Source organism: Pholcus phalangioides, unplaced genomic scaffold (genome assembly GCF_987345545.1).
Source record: "Pholcus phalangioides strain wild (caught in Gottingen) unplaced genomic scaffold, Ppha-v1.0 ptg000007l_1, whole genome shotgun sequence".
Taxonomy (NCBI): domain Eukaryota; kingdom Metazoa; phylum Arthropoda; class Arachnida; order Araneae; family Pholcidae; genus Pholcus; species Pholcus phalangioides.
In genome coordinates this window covers 55681582-55699785 of record NW_028301600.1, presented here as the reverse complement: position 1 = coordinate 55699785, position 18204 = coordinate 55681582, and the positions used below count along the sequence as shown (strand labels likewise).

The 18204-nt window shown below is 35.1% G+C and overlaps 1 protein-coding gene across 1 annotated transcript in view; it reads left to right on the top strand.

Moving 5' to 3' along the window:
- The window catches only part of htt (huntingtin), a 441906-nt gene that overhangs the window by 156630 nt on the left and 267072 nt on the right, over window positions 1–18204 (top strand). The window contains exons 19-21 of the mRNA XM_089233919.1: window positions 5634–5773; window positions 9171–9378; window positions 15756–15883. Of these exons, the coding sequence (XP_089090045.1) occupies window positions 5634–5773; window positions 9171–9378; window positions 15756–15883 (476 nt within the window). The remainder of the gene's footprint in view (window positions 1–5633; window positions 5774–9170; window positions 9379–15755; window positions 15884–18204) is intronic.

Genomic DNA, 18204 nt, shown 5'->3' with positions numbered 1-18204 from the left:
AGGACTCTTTAAAACCCATTGTTTCATGTTCCTGGAGAAAGAGTCTTTCCAGTTTCTTACTTCATCAACACATCATGCCATCTTTAGTAACGGGTCAGTCCAGCTGAGCTGCTGATGAGGAGGTGGCTGACTACCATCTTGGACAGTCTTCATTCAGACTTGGTGGGTGATACAAGGTGGAAACAGGAGCAAGATGCAGTTACAGAGAAAATACAACAAAAAGTGAGGAGATTCGATGCCAAAAATGCTGTCTACATCAGAAATTATAGCCAGGGTGCATCCTGGATTCCGGCTACTGTTGTGAAACAAACCGGACCAGTGTCATACAAAACCATTGTAACATGAGGGGCCTGCTAGTTAATTATGGGAAGTCCAGCGGAACGCTGGCGGGGGTTCAGTGTGGGATCATCATCAAACTCAAAATATTAAAATATTATTGTGCAATATCAAATTGTGATAAATGTTTTGCAATGTAATTATACAACAAAAATGTGCAATGTTTTTACCTTCATGCCATCTGAGGGCCGCGAACCACTTCACGGTTAATAATTTCATGAGTTTTTACAATCCAAAATAGGCCTATTGTTGCAGACCCTGCCCAGGTCTTCAGTGTTTACTGTTTCTATGTTGCCAACTTTCATATATCAAAAGTTGAAATAGTGTTTTTATTCCGTGTAGATATGCACCTATATGCAAATGGGTTTTACTGTTCAGTATACTAAGTTTTTACAGACTTCTTGGAATGGGAAGTTTTCCCTTAAAAGTTACCAATGTGCTGCGAGAGTGTGAGATCTAAAAATACAATGATCAACGTTTAACAAGGCGTCTCGCCCCGAGCAGAGTACATCATTATGTTCTGGTGAATCGACAGTCTAATTAAGTTAGATGCAGTGACCTGGGCCACCGGGCTCTTGTTCCTATCAGCCGTTGGACGAGCAAAATGGAGCATTAGCCTTCTCTTTGGGACAACGACTCTTCACCGAAACCTGGTCTTGTGTGCCTCACGTGGAGAAGGAAGACCTCGATGGGGACAGCAGACCAGGGCTGATGCCCTCATAGAACCTCCCCTACACGGGATGCTGAGCAGACACCGTCTCGAATCTCGACTTCTTGGGATACTGGCCAGTGACATCCACACAGTTGAAGGAAACGCTGATGCGTAGATGTAATGAACTCTGCCTAACAGATTGACATATTGGTGAGACCTAGTCAATCGAATGTGTAATATCTACTAAAGTTAAAACTCTGAAAAATTGTTGTTTATGTTTGATCTTTTTAACTGGTTAAAGTTCTAAGAAATGTAAAAACTTTAATGTTGTAATAAACCTTATTAGTGGAAAGAAAACTGTTTCGTTGTTGTCATTCACAAATGCTAATTTTATGTTGGGAAAGATAAAAATAGAATCCGGGATGTAAAACGACGGCAGGTACGTTACACCATCACCGATAACGGAGATGTTGTCCGACGTCACGCTGACCAAATGATGAACCATTATCCTACAAATTTAGAGATTTCTGGATTGAGTTCAATTCCTGAAGATGTGTTAACAGAGACTAGTACAGAACCTTCAAGCTCAACGATTGCAAATGAGCAAATACCAAACGATAATGGAACTGTGGCAACAGACTCCAAGAACGAAATGAACAACCATTCGCCCAAAACGTCTGGGAATCGATGACTTTCCTAACTAAGAAGGGAGGGGTGTTGTGATCTATTTTGTTAATATAGATGGCAGCATCTAATAGACCTTATTCTGTGCTTAGTTTATAATGTTCAAGTGATTTAAGATTGCTTTCTGTTTTGCTTCTGTCTCTCTCGCTCTCTCGAGCATTCACAATCATGTATCCAATGTGTTAGCATCTATTTCTTTCGTGCTTCTACCTTTATCATGTGTGTATGTGTATTAAATGTAATAATTCAAAGAGTTCACTTCATAGGCGGAGATAGACTTGGAGGTCTGGGGAGGGGGGGCAAGATCATTATTGCTGGGGGGCACGATGATGATGTCAATTCATATACACACATATACATTAGATCTGCCCACTCCACTTTTGACACCCCCCCCCATATCTCCGTCCATGGTTCACTTTGTCTTCTATAGTCTTCCACTCAGACGAATGTTTCATTGTTTCATCGAGTATGAAACATGAAAATACCCTTTGTTCCTAAAAAGTGTATTTGTACATCACACTGCTCTGATTCACGGATAGCATGCGCAATCTTCATCTTGAAAAGAAAAGAGCATTCAGTGAGTATAAAAGTGGATGAGGTGACCTGTCATTGCTTACTGATAAAATAAGAAAGTAATAAGGGATAGTAAAAAGGAAGTTGAATCGAGGTTGGCAGGTAATATTGGCTCTGGCCCAAAATCATTTTTCAGATATAACGGAACAGTTGGCCCCTTTTCAATTGGAGGGTCTAAGGTAGAGAGCAATGTTGGCATGTGTATTGCTTTCAGTGCCTTTTTCCTGTCAGTTTTAAATAGAGAAAACTATATACAATGTACAGGTGTTGCATGAGGTAATGAAATCCTCAACGATGTTCAAGTGGAAGATGTGGAATTCCCTAATCTTCTAAACAATGTATGCGCAAGCAAAGCCCCATAAAATTATTATCAAAAGGCAATCGATGAAGTGGATAAATGAGAATAATGTATTGCCGGATAATCAGCATAAGTTCAGGAAGGGAAAGTCATGTGTAACTCACCTCTTTTGCTTATATGATCGCGCAACTAAGGCTTTGGCTAAGGGAAAAAATGTGGATGCTTTTTACCTTGATATCCAGAAAGCATTCGATAAGGGTCCAACATGGTAAACTCTTGAAGCGTTTTCACATGAGATTGGGGGCAACTTGCTGAATGGCATAGAATCAGGGTTAAGAGGTAGATCACAACGAGTTATGGTGGACGGGGAATTTCCTGATTGGACAGGTTTCACAAGTAGATTTCCTATAAGGAAGCGTCCTTGGTCCCATACTTTTTACTTTTTATCAATGAGCTTAATCGGAGTATCGATGGGATTGTTAGCTAATTCGCAGATGTTGATATTGATACAGCCTTGATATTGAGATTTAAGAGATTTTGTTGGGGAAAACGTGTTTATTCACTCACACAAAAGTTTCATAGAGTTTTACTTTACCATGATAAATCAGCGAACACGCTCTGCACAATGATAGTTATATGCATGAAACTAAATACCATTGACACCACTTATTAAAGTCACAGATAATGTTATCATTCAGGTCTTGTTATCACCAATATCATAAACATAGGAAAAAATTTTTATTGTTACCATGATTTTGGTTTATGTTACTTTTTTTTGTCAAAAGTTTTTTTGTTTTTTTTTGCAATTTGTAGCTAAAATGGAACCAGACTTATTTTTTCCTTTATAAGTTATGATTATCAACTTGCAAGTCTATGTAGGATGTCAAAACATGTACCTCCTCCCTTGTTTACAAACATTTTTAAACTCTGTTCACAATGCCCTGTTCAGGCAGTAACAACAACTATAATCCATATACGCATGGAGCTGAAGCTACTTTTGCAGTTACCTACCTATGGTGGAGACAAATGTAATGCAAAGAACCAAACTTCATTCTTCAGTTCTTGGTCAGTTTCTTTCAGTTGATCAGATACTGGGGTTGATACAGTTACCCGGTCAATAAACTCTCTCAGAGGATCTATGGAACTTTACATATATTAAAAAATTATCGAAGTTGTAAAGCACGGTAGACAGTTTCATTCAAACTTCTCATTATGACTGAATAACAATAATAAACACAGGATTTTAGCTTAAAGCAAAAATACTGTGTTTTGGAACAATATGGAAAACTGCACGATTGAATATTTTGCAGTCAGTTATGCAGAAAAGAAAAAAATTGTCCAATGGGACAACTTAGTTTGGTCATTGAATTGATTGATTTCCCCTGGGTTATGGTTATCCAAAACCCGGAGTCATTATGTGACCACATAAAGCTGTGTGCACCATATTATGTCAAAGTCATTCAAGAAATTAAAAAAAAAAATTTTTGTCATTGAAACCAGAATGAACCTTTGTGCTGGTCATCCACTGGAAACTATTATGAGCGAAAACAAGTTGTGTGTTTGCGCAAGACTACTATAGCAGTCTTACACATGCACACAACTTGTTCTGTGACTTTGTTTTGCTCTTAGTAGCTTCCAATAATTCGGTTGTACGAATATGTTATTGGAAATATTTGCTCACGCTCACACATATGATAAAAAAAAAATGTAACATATATATATCAGAGTTTTATTACTTGTTAGTTTGAACTGATTATTCATATATTGGTTCACCAAATTTTTTTAACTGTTTAAGCAGCAATCAAAAATCACCTAAACTCCCCCCCCACCTTCGAAATATATCTTTTTAGTTTAGTAGGCTTCCTCCAGATTTTCATCAAGTGATTGACATGACGATTCATCCTGATTTTCATCATCTTCATATTATGTCTGGTACACCCCAGGGCTAGGTTTTCCTGCCATTACTATTTATAATTTACATAAATGACCTACCCGACTCCTTAAACTGCCGTATCAGACTCTTCGCTGATGATTGTGTCATCTACAAAACGGTGTCCAATCTTTCTGACCAAGAATCTCTCCAACACAACCTTAACATTATTACCGAATGGTGCTCAACCTGGAATCTGCCCCTCAACTTCTCAAAAACAGTTTTCATGAAAGTTACCCGTAAAAGAATTCCCCACGATTTCCATTACTCAATAAACAATTCTCTGATCTCTGAGGTTTCTTGTTATAAATACCTGGGCATAATAATCTCTTCAGATCTCCGCTGGAATCTTCACGTTGATTATACGTTTAATAAATGTCTCCAAAAACTCTTTTTCCTTCTTCGTAATCTGATAAACTCCACCCGTCATGTCCGTCTCCTGTGCCACTAGACATATATTCTCCCTATTCTCTCTTATGCCTGTAAGGTCTGGGATCCCCACACTCAAACCAACATAGACAAATTAGAATCTATCCAAAATAAGTCCACTCGCTTCATTTTTAGCTGTTTGACTTCATCTGTCTCCATATAGGAACTCTAGCGCCAACTCAATATCCAACCGCTCTCCTCCCTTAGACTTATTTCTCACTTAACTTTTCTTTTCAAAATCCTCCAGGGTTTTTTTAATATAGATTCTTCCAATAATCTAATCAAACCCTCACATTTCTCTGTCAGATTCAATCACTCCCAAAAATTAAAGCCCATCTTTGCATCTTCAGATTGTCACAAATTTAGTTTCTTCCCAAGAACTATTATCGATTGGAACAACCTACCATCAAATATTGTAGATTGTACTACGATTTCTGAATTTTCATGTACCATCAACCATCATTTTCACCATACATAATTTCCGCATCCTCTTGTATAGGCCTCGGCCAAACAAAATTGAATGAATAAAGTGCAAACTAAGGGGTATAGGGAAAAGTTTTCCATTGAGAAATCAGTTTTACGAAATATTTTGGGTTATAAATGCTAAAATAAGTGGGTTTTATGGAGGCTAGATATGTTGTTATTGCTGCTTAAAGGATTAAATTAAATCTATAGTAAACCTTTTTACTCTCATTATCTTTGTTTTATGTTTACAAATTACTTTTTTATAGGTGTTTTCTACAAAGTTTTGCAAGAAAAAAATAGTTTTTTAGAGTCAATTTCTCCAGATCATCATAACTGCAACCTAACAAGGAAAGATGAATTTTTCATGAACATAATTGAGCCAATTTTTTTTCATCTCATGAGGCGAGTAATTATTTTCATTAAAATTTGTCAGATAGTGATGCTCAATATACCTAGGTATATCTAATCAACTTTTAACATTTTATAGTCTCTGCCCCCCCCCCTCCATTAATTGAACATGTTTACATGACCAATAGCATTAAGCTTAGTGTCTGTTGATATCTACTTTTAATTATAAGACATGTCAAACTCTGGAGTTTATATTTTTGAAATGTTATTCTTGAAACATGACATATACAGTAAAACCTTGTTAAGTCGTCACCTCATGTTATCGAAAAATTATGATGGCTTAAGCAGAGTGCCGTCAGTTTTAATGTGCAATCTTGTGAAAATTGTATAAATTTAAAGTAATATGACATTTATCGAAGTATGAATCAAAATAACAATATTAATAAAATTTATATATTGTAAAAGAAAAAATGATAGCCAATTTTTTACCTTTTTTGATCTCTTATGACTTGACTTGTTGGGTTAAAATGTACGGTACACTTTGATTTATACCAGTAATTTTTAATTTAGATTAACAGAGCAACTGTTAGTAGAATATAAGTACCTTTTTTTCATAATAGAACTCTATTGCACATTAATTTTATATATATATCAAATTTAATTTTAGTGTTTCAATTCTTCATCAGTAGTGAATGATACAACTTCAAGGTAATCTGGAACACAGGCTCTCGAACACTTTTGACTTGAGGTGGGTGCCCTGAGCAGGGAAAAGTAAACAGAAGGCCTCAGCTTGGGGAAGAATGTCTGATTTTCTTCAACAAAGATATTTTGTTTAAATTTGAAACCCTTAATTAGTAGGGCCAATGTAGAAATGAGATCTAGCTCGAACAGACCCTAACGTTTCATGATTCAAACTTCCCCAGCGTAACTTTTGTTACATAAACTAATCCATTTGGGTATGTAGGATTTTATGGTGTCTTTTAAGCATATGGCAATGCTGTTAACAAGCTATTTTTTTTAATGGGAGCCATAAAAATAGTCTGTTTTTTTTTTCTGACTTTCTCAAACGTTTTCATAGTCACGAGTTAACCGAAATTAGCAACTAGTAAACAAGGGTTTAATGACATTGTTGTCTATGGAAGCTGGAAAATGATGACTTAACCGGAGTGACGACTTAGCGAGGTTTTACTGTTATTAAATCCTCTTGTTTAAAAAACTAATGATGTAAATAACAGTTTTTTCCTTCATCATTTGTATTTTTACATGGGCTTGTTGCACATTTTATCCTCCAGTAAAGGATTTGTTAAAACCAGTCATATACAGCTTGTGTGTCACAATTGTTTGTTCAAATCTGCTACAGAAAATTAATGTAAAAAGTCCAATGTCTAAAGTCCACCAATGTCTAAAACTTATCAATAAATATTTAATGATGTTATAGTATTTCCTCTCCTATTAACCCTTTTGCTACCACTGGGACACATATGTCTCACATGGGCATTTCATTATTTTATTAATATCTTTTGCAAAATTGACTTAAGTAAAAATAACTTAGTTCTTTGAAGCATTTTAATCATTATTTCAATGCCATTGAAACATATGTGTCCCACTAATAGGACACATTTATTCCCCATCCCCCAGTGATTAAAACAAATTTTTTTTTTTGTAAATATGTATTCTATTTGTTTATTAACCCCCTTCACTTACTAGCTATTGGCAAGAACTTTGCATGATCTTTATTTGACAAATCTGCGATAAATATGGTAATCTTGTTCCAACCTAATCATACATTAGAAAAAGAAAAAGAAGGAAAAAAAACAAATGAAAGGTACAGTGTAATAGAATATTAGATAAGACAGTAAGTATGAAGTAGATAGTAATCTCTACATACAAAATATCCATTGAATTTATTTAGAAATATTCATATAAATCCAATGTGTTAGATTGCATTATGTGTTTTCACTGTCTAGCTGTGTAAAGGCACAACCCATTTCCCTCTGAATCATCTAATGTGTCTTGCGATCTCAAATCTAATTTTGTAAAAACAAACAAGGCGACACATTTCCCAATTATGTAAGTGACCTGCAGCGCAGTTCAAATCACAGTGTTCCGCGGCACATTTTCAGATAACGTAGATGACTCACGCCATAATTACAGATGACTTGAGTTACATGCGACAGTTCCGGCGCGTTTAAGTTAGCTATGTTACAGTTCCATTTCACTGAAGTGACTTGTGGCTTATTTACAGATCACTGCATCTCAGTTCAAGAGAACTAAAGCGATTTGGGATACATTTAAAGATAACATAAGTGACCTGTGCCACAGTTTCAGATCACTCAAGTAGTCTGTGGCTTATTTACAGATCATTGCGGTACAATTTTAGAGCACTTAAGTGACATGCAGTCCATTTAAAGATCATTTAGTGACCCGCGGCATATTTATAAATCAGCACAGCCCAGTTCCAAAACACTTGAGTGACTGGTAGCACATTCCCAGATCATGCGAGTGATTTGCAGCACATTTACAAATCACCTGATCAAGTGGCTCACGACACATTTCGGGTCAATGAAGTTTTCCTGCACTCTCCTAAAGGTTGAACACCCCTTGGTCTACAGAAATAATGCACATTTGATAGGTACAAATTACATTTTTTAAAAAGATCTGAGTTTGAGTCAAAGAAAAAGCTTAGCATAAATGAATTATTTCAACAATAAAATGTATAGGAACCAATTGGGGCCAAAACTAAATGTTGTACAAATGTCGTGATTGTATAATCGAGCGATGTATAAATGAGATTTCACTGTGTATAGTTGAAGGATATAGCATGTGTAAGGAAATAAATCACTAATAGGAGTATAGAAATTAATAGAGGGAAAGATCAACTTCGTTTCATAGGGTTATAACAAAGCTTGATGATGATGAGGACAGATGAAAGAAAACAAAGAGAACTTGTTTGAATGTATTCCACTGGTGTTTGGATGCGATATTACGTCCTTGATCATAAAGTGGTTAAAGTACTTATTTTTTTCTCCAGAAAAAATAAAACCTAGTGAAAGGGTTAAACACATCACATACATAATAAAGTTTCATTTGTAGTACATACGGGTTTGCCTCTGAATTGTATCAATAAGTTTAGATGGTTCTATCAGTTGAAGCTAGTTTGAGTTTTCTTTTTTATTCTAGAAAGAGCAAATCTCAGTTTTATGAAAAAAATAAAGAAAAACTTATTCTGAAGGGGTTCGGTTATGACATATTATAAGTGTAAAGCTTCCTTTCAATTTGTGTTATATCTTCACTCAAGTGAATTTATTTTTCAATTTTGTTTACTATAATGCTATCTAAACATTTGAAGAAGTTCTGAGTTACCACTGGTGCTCAAGCATTATTGAATTATTATTTTTTAAATTTCATGAAACTAAATTTTTATGCAAAGAAGGTATTAAAAGTTTATGTAATATTTTGTTCACCTAATCAGGCTATTGAATATATTTGCTCATATACTGGATGAACTGCCTTTAGTTATGGTCAGTAACAGACCAGCTCTTCCTTCACTCCCTAATGCTCCATCCCTTAGTCCAATTAAACGAAAAGGGAAGCTGAAGGATGATAACATGTTGAATCCTGGTATGAGTTTGCAAAAAGGATCACCAACTCGCATTACTCCAGGTATTTTCTCTTTCATTTAATAAAACAAAAAAATTCTCTGTCATTAATTCATAAATACCAGAGAATAGTTAAAATAAAAATATAGCAAAAGATATAAAAATATAGCATACATTTGTTGTTATAGTATAGTAGTGGTCAACCTTTTTCTTACCTGTGCCAAGATCAAAGCCAGAAATTTTTCCCGTATCAAATGTATAAGTTTTTTTGTTTGCCACTCATTTTTTTATCATTGGTCTTGTTTGCAGTTTACAGATGCTCTGTATATGCAAGATTTTGTCATATTTTAAAGAAAATTTGAGATGTCTCAAAAAATACAATTTAAATTTGATAAATGTAAGCTCTTTATTTTACCGTTTAACATTTTTTCATGGCAAATGTTTGCATGCCACTCAAGTTGGCCACCACTACTCTAGTGGGCTCTGAAAAGTGTACTTGATTTTTTTTTTTGTTAGAAAAATATGATAAATGACTACTACTAGGCCACACATGCACCTCGTCGATATTCCTCTGTGGAACTTCTAACGAATTGGTACATATTGGATTGTGTGTGTATGTATAGTGAACCTTCTGTGAAGTTTTGTTTCTGTGTAATGTTGCTATCTGCAATCAATTTCTTAAACTGAGTTTTTTCTCAACTCATAGTGAGTGAAGTGTAATGAATGAATGAATAATTGTAACGTTGTAGGCTTGTTGCTCTATGAGGTAAGACTTTTTAATGGGGGGATCGGCTCACATTCACGCCTCAAAGTTGAGAACTACAGAAAACCAACTTCAGCTGACCACCACTGCGGCGACAGTTGTGTTTGAACCTGGATCGTTGCGATGCGAGTCCGTCACTGTGACCACTTGATCACCACAGCAGCTATGATAAATGGCTGTGAAACGGCCATGAAATTCTTTTTGATCATTATGCAGAAAATTCTACTATTGTGGTTCACAAACTTGTCACTTGAAGTCACAGTTTTGTAGCAATTGTGTTTGTGTAGGGTTATATCAGTTGTTTAAAAAATAATAAAACAGAAGGTTGGAAATGCATTATTGGACCAAATTATTTGAATTACCTCCTAATCTCCTACTGTGGATATTAATTAGTAAGCGTACTAATAAAATAAGGCATGTGTTGCATGGAGGGTGAGATGTGAGGCTAAGGAGAGATGTAAGCCTTCCAAAAATGTACCAGTCATTCCTTCCACAGATAAAAATCATTTATCTAATTGTTAGAAAGGCATAATTGTCAGTTTTCTAACTAGGTAATATGACCATGCATGACATCAAAACAATTTCTTGCAGTTTACAAAGTCTTGGAACAAGTGCATTGATGCTGCGGATGGAAACTTTTAAGGGGACTAAAATGTACAGTGAAACCTTTCATAACAGTCACCTCTGAACCATGATAATCTCTGAACAACCATAGGTGGATACAGAGAGGTGGACATTCTTTCTCCCTTGTTCAAACAGGTCGGTGCACGACGTTTGAATGTGACACACTTAGATTCGTGCCGTTTGTATGGCTTCTGATTACAGTGCCATCTTAATGCATGGGCTTACCTGGGGGACTCGAGAAGAGGGCCTCACAAAAAGTAGATCCGGTTGAAATTTTTTAGAATTTACCAGATAGGGCCTAAGAAAAACCACTTGGCCAAGGGCCCCCATGATGCTCTTAACACTACCCAGTCTGATCAAACGCTTCCACTTTGACGCAAGCAGTCTGCATAATGTTTCAACACAAGGAGGGAGGAAGAAACATTCATTTCATTACAAGCATCAGCTATTGTAACATGTGTTTTCATAGTTCATTTCTGAAGCAGTATCATCGAAGCGCTACAAAGAAATTTTTGCACATGATAGTCATCTTTATTCAATAGATATGTTGCTAATGAAACTATAAGAAAGCCTGGTGATATTATAGAAGGCTTGGGAATGGGAACAAATGCCAAGGTGTGTACACCAATACCGATAATAATTTCTTGCAGATCATTCATAAAACTATAAAGTTGCTGTTATCAACACGTTTTCTAATGCATTTCCAAATGCAGAATTGCATGAATGTTTATTCCATTTAGTAAAAAATATAAAGCAGCATCTCACTTCTGAACATCTTATCGATCCATACAACACTGATTCAGACTGCTCTACAGGCTCGTACGATTTCTGCTTTGGCTTTTGTACATCACCAATATGTAGGATGCAATCAATGTTTTATGAGTAGTGAATGAAGCTGACAATGTGCCAACTATTGACAATAGTTTGATACCAGTATTAAATTACTTTGAAGACACATCGGAAGATTATGTTGCTACAGTCTTTCGCTGTTTGAGCCAGCAATTTTGCCCTTCGTGTAAATTCATAGATGGCTTCTGGACTGTGCAGAAATCTACCAATCAGCGTCACAAAGAGTTTCTGAGTGGTGGCAAACCATTGAAAAAACTGAACAAATATTAAAAAGCTGATAACAGAATTTTCAATATTGTGATGAGCTTCAGCGATTGAGGAATGATCAAGTACTTACAAGGCATAGCTCACAACTTTATGCTGTAACTTAATGATATAGCATACGATATTATTGTGATATGTAATATTGATCATGTGATATGAAGTTGTTATGTGATGTGCAATGCTGATCATGTGATATGAAGTTGTTATGTGATGTGCAATGCTGATCATGTGGTATGAAATATTTTATTACTCTTAATTTTATTGTCTTATATTCATTTTATTATTCATACATTTAGAATAAACATTAAATAAATAAGACCTAATTAATGTGCTCTGACCAGTTGCTGCTGTATTTTAATACTCATAAATTTATTATTAAAGAATGCACATTAAATAAATAATATGTAATTAATGATTGTAATGATCCAGCCGATTGTCCATCATCCAAATGGCATGGGTCCAACATCCTTGAGTCCAAACAGCTGTGTCGAAACGTCCTGCTTGGCTGTTCGCTATACAAATCTTCTGTGGTCTCCCCCCCCCCCAATTCGAGTTGGGCATATCTGCTTATGTGAACAACCATATTTTCTTGAAACAGAAAGCATCCCATTGGATTAACATTAAATTAAAGTCAACCTCCAAACAAGAATTTAGGAATAACGGTCACTTTTGGACATGAAAATGTTGCATATCACAAGAAAAATAATCATCAAGACTTGCTCTATAGAGTTTTTTTCTTCTTGAACCAACAAACACAAAAATAAGAGTATTTGTTCTTATGTCAGAGATTTTCACTAGGTTGTCTGCAGACCCTAGGGTTCCACAAGTAATTGCTAATAGGGGTGCTAGACACATTTCAGAAAAGAAGTGAGCATACTCTCGATGCTTGCTATTGCTATAACGGCCATTCCATTATGACGACTGGTATAACAGGTTTTCTTCATTTAGGGTAGATGAGGTATTTCCTCATTTCTACCATGTTTTTTTATCAAATATAAAATGACCAGTGAATATCATTTAATTCATTAAAATGACCAAACTTGGCTTGACCCGTGCCCCCTCCCATTTTTTTTTTTGTTTTTTTCCAAAAAAAAGGAGAAAATCTGTCTTTAAATGGGTTTGACCTTGACATTTGATGCTTGGAGAAAAATAGTATGAAATAAAAATTGTTTACAAATACAGATAAGAAAAACCAGATGGGGCTAATGAGCATCATCATTGGAAACTTATTACCATTCTGTCTTATTTTCTCAATAGTGGCTCACTTTCACTTTCAACGTGAGTGATTTTTTTATCTTGTTCTAAATTTTATTGTACGATTTTACTTGATTTCATCATGGAAGAATATACGTACAAGTAAACTCATTTTTCTGCATGTTGTAAAAAATTATTGTAGGTTTTAGCCATAACATAGTATTTTCCTAAGTTAAATGTACATACTGTACTGTATTAGGTATTTAAATTTTGTTTTTTGATCTAGTTTTATTGCAATATTGTAACAGTGATTTTTTTTTTTTTAAATTACATCAATACAATGTGCAATTTTCTCTGGAGAAGCTAAATTTTATTATTTTTCTAAATATTTAAAAAACAACCTCCCAGTATACACATCTGTTTTCTATGAAATGAAGGGGGTCACTATAACTAGTGTTGACTGTAGTAAGTAGCTATATAGCCCAGGGAGTTTTTGATTTAAATGCTTTTTGACAGTGTGCTTGGTTAATGGAATAGAAAGAATATAATTAAACTAGAATAGGAGAAAAACTCTTTTTTTTTTTTTTTTTTTTCTTTTAGTTCAGTACGATGTATAATGTTTAAGGGTTACAGTGTTCGAGTAAGTACTAATTGAAAATACAGTAAAACCTCTAAGTCGTCACCTCAAGTTATCGAAAAATTGTGACGGCTTAAGCTGAGTGACGACTTAAGAGGAGTTCCATCAGTTTTAATGTGCAATGTTATGAAAATCGTATAAATTTAAAGTAATATGACATTTATTAAAGTATGAATCAAAATAACAATATTAATAAAATTTATAGATTGCGAAAGAAAAAATAATAGCAAATTTTTTTCTCTTATTACTTAAATTATTGTGGTGAAATGTACTGTACACTTTGATTTATACTAGTAATTTTTAATTTATAGACTAACAGAGCAACTGTTTGAATAAGTAACTTTTCTTCATAACAGAACTCTCTATTGCACATTAATTTTACATATACATCAAATTTAATTTTAATGCTTCAATTCTTCATCAGTAGTTCATAATGCAACTATAACGTAATCTCGAACACTTTTGACTTGGTGTGGGGGGGGGGCCCGGGCCGGGGAAAGTATACAGAAGACCTCAAATTGGGAAAGAATGTCTAATTTTTTTCAACAAAGATATTTTGTTTAAATTTCAAGCCCTAAGTTAGTATGAGTCCGTGCTTTCTATGATTATTTATTATCTGTGCCCGCGTTGCACTTTGACTTGATTAATTTGATTCTTTGATTTACGTAATTTGATTTCCTTTATGTAATCTTTGACATATCAATAAATTTTGGTTTTGCCAGAGATCCGCTGCCGCGAAGTGCTTATGTTGCTTCTTGCGACAGAGCTTGGTGTCTCGCGGTTTGTCCAGTTTCTCCAATGGAGCCCAGGCAGGAATGAGATCTAGCCTGAACAGTCCCCAACGTTCCAAAAACCTTATACGGCAAATGAACTTCCCCAGTGTAACTTTCGTTACTTAAACTGTTCCTTTTGGGTACATAGGATTTTATGGTGACTTTTAAGCATATTGCAATGCTGTTAACAAGCTCTTTTTTTAATGGGAGCCATAAAAATAGTTTGTTCCTTTTTCTCATAATTTTTCATAGTGACAACTTAACCGAAAATAGCGACGAGTAAACGAGGGTTTACTAACATTGTGGCCTATGAGAGCTGTAAGGGTCTGAAGAAAAATGACGAAAAATGAATTAACCGGAGTGACGACCTATCAGGATGACGACTTAACGAGGTTTTACTGTACTGCCATGGATGACAACAGAAAATTTCTCATTGTATCAGTGAATGAGTTTCATCTCTTAAAGAATTCACATCCACAGAGATAAGGATTACAGCACAGCTGTTCCCAATTTTCATTCTTGAAATTTACATTTAGTGCTTTGAATTCTAATTAAATGTGAATTAAATCTCATTTTCATTGTGCAGATATGAAGTAATTTTGAATTGTCTCTAATGGTTCAAGAACTTTTTAGGTGTCAAACTCAGTGTCGCTTTTGTCACTTGAGCTGTTCCATTTCTCTTCTGTAAGTTCAGTACATATAAGGCTTTTATTATCGCTTCTGAACTATATGGCAATGTTGTTAGCAATGCCTATATCAGAAAAAGGGGGGACAAAAGCCACAAACCTCTTTCCATCAAGATAGTACAGCTCTTTCTTTGAAGAGAACCATAAAAATCATCTGTTACCCTTTCTAAAACTTTTCTACAGTGGCAAGTTAACCAAAATTAGTGACAAATAAATGAGAATTTAATGACACTGTTATCTATAAAAAGTAGACTGGACCAAAATAAGATGAATTATTAGGGTGACAGTTTATAGACGTTTTATTTTATCAATATTAACCTCTTTGCTATATTCTTTTTCATTGGACAAAAATGATGAGAGGAAGATACATCACTTTGCAAGTGAATTTTTATTTTTCTGTTCTGTTCATATGTCGGATATCATGACTCAGAAACAAATAGGTTTTATCTACACTTTTTAAGTACTACTGCTGACAGTTTTGTGTCAAAACCATTCAAGGGGTCAACATTACAACTATTAAGTACTATTCCATGTTTTTAATTTTGATATAATGATGAAAAATGCATACATGAGAACAATGACCATTCTGCTTTTCTTCTACACAATAGTGTTTTGTCTTTTCTCTGCTTAAAATAACTTTGTCTATCACAGAAAAGTTGGATGCAGAAAAAGAGCCAAAGACAAATATCAAACAGCCTGGAAATATTGGACATTTTCAAACTCTTCCTTTATATATGAAACTTCATTCAATTTTGAAAGGAGTTCACTCTAGTTACAAGGTGAGATTACATAAGATGCAGCATTCACACACTACCTTTTTTTTAAATGTTGTTTCTTGCTGGATAATGTTTGACACAAATGATTAAAATAAAATAAAAGTATTGGTTCCGAGCTTGACAAATCAAAAAAAAATTCAGTCACCAGCCAAATTTCTTAAAAGCCAAGCATTTTTTTTTCAAAAAAAATGGTCAAATAATGGGGGTTTTTTTTAGTTTGTCTAGGAATTTCCATGGACTTGTCCAGTCAACCTCTTTCCATCTTGGTAGACATGCCAACATAATAGCAAAAATATTTTGTGTTGTTTTCAGACAACACAATTTCTAATTTATTAAAAATCAATCATAGGTTTTTAGGCCCAATCCTTATTGTCCAGCCACAATGACATAGCTGCCAAGTCTCCTGGATTTTCTGGGAGGCTCCAGAATATCTGCTCTATCTCTCAGACTCCCGAAAAATTCTTATCATATCTCCCGAATTCCGCCTGTGATTGTAAAAAGTTCCTACATTTAGGGGAAAAATTATTCATAAAGAATTTACCGGAAAAAAAATATGCTGCTTCATAAGCGTTATGCAAATTGTTGCCATTCTGTCAAATCACAAAAAAAAAAAATTTTGGGGGGAAAATACAAAATTCGCCAATCAGCAAGCGTTAATGCGGCCTTTCAAAATCGAAAATTGGCATGATTGCATGTATCTGCTTTATCCATATGTTCTGTTTCTGCCCTGATGGAGATTTTTTTTAATTTGCAAGGTTAGATTTTTGAGAGTAATACTGACAGGTAATTTAACCCAAGGACTTTAACCTACTGCTTGCCCATGATTGGCGATGGCTTTCACTGTGTCATGATTTTTGCATCTATATCCTTAAAATTTCCCTTTTACTGATGAAAAATCTCTAAAATGTTTTAAGATTCCCCTTAACATTTAGTTTTGTAAGGAATTTGAATCCGCGCGAAAACTTCCTGAATTTTCATTCTCCGAAGTTGGCAGGTATGCAATGACAACTTGTTACTTGGGATTCATCAACACCTTGTATTAGTTAGCACATTTTTTACATCATCACATTCTCAGATGTCCATGCTAGTGATGTTAAAATTTTCAAGGTGATGAAGTATCAATGTTTTGATTATTGTCAAAACATTGATGGTGATCAACAATGATGGTGATTGTCCTGGGCATTAGGGCTGCAGCCCTGTCAGCCCCATCATTGTGGGAGATAGGTGAAAGGGCACCAATTTTTTCCCTCGTGAAAGAATTTTTTTTTGATTGATCATCCAATTTTTTACTTGTTTGTTTATTTATTTTGATCGTGTTGATCTTTACCAACTGGCTATAACGGATGACGAAATGCATACGACGTATACGTGTGCAACAGAACGAGAGAGTTCAAGAGAGCACAGACATCAGACTCGTTTGCCATTAATTTTGTTGTAATAACTTTTAGGTCAAATTTAAAGGAGTACCACAGTGCTTTCAAAAGTGTGCTGCGGGGCCCCTAGGAGCGTTGTGGCGATCTCAAAATATGGATTTGTGTGCACAAAACCTATGCTTTAAAGTGGTTCTTTTATGTGGTGAAAAAACTCCCAAACTTCTTGGGAAGACACTTATGAACCACGAATTATGCAAGGGAGACAGCTGACAAAAGAGAATCATTGGAATACGATAACAAGCTGATTTAGACCAGATGTCTTTAACCTTTTTCCAGTCGTGAGCAGTACCCATCATCGAAAGGAGAGCACTCTTACGTCATGTTTGACATACGAATGCATGAAATCCAGATGATTTGAATAATTGAATACAATTTGCACAAGGGGTGTTTAAATGAAACGTTGATCAAGTGCTCACAAGCACCAAATCGGACACAAGCATCGAGCACTCTGAGTGCTTTGGGGAGCACCATGGTGCTCGCAAGCAACAGATTGAAGATGCCCGATCTAGACAGACAACTAAGCATGACAATAGAGCAAATAACAAGCGTCTAATATTGGACTTCGTTAAATGTGAATAGGAAAAGGAATATGTGAAATCCGTCCTTTGAAAGGGTCCTTGGTTGATCTAGTGCAGTAAAAAAAATAATTTCTCATCGCTCCCAACTCGAGCCCACCCATAGCTTCTACCGACCCTCTGGACTATTGCATCACCGATATTTCACACTTTGGAAAACTGCTTTAGTGGCCATTCTTGGTTATACAATTTAATTTTTATGAAAGGCCTCCCAGCGGGGGGTGGGAAATTGAGTTTTTGCTTTTTTTTGGCACTATTTATAAATTTGTTATGATTAGTCATTTTTTTGCATTTACATATTTTAACAATTTTTTAT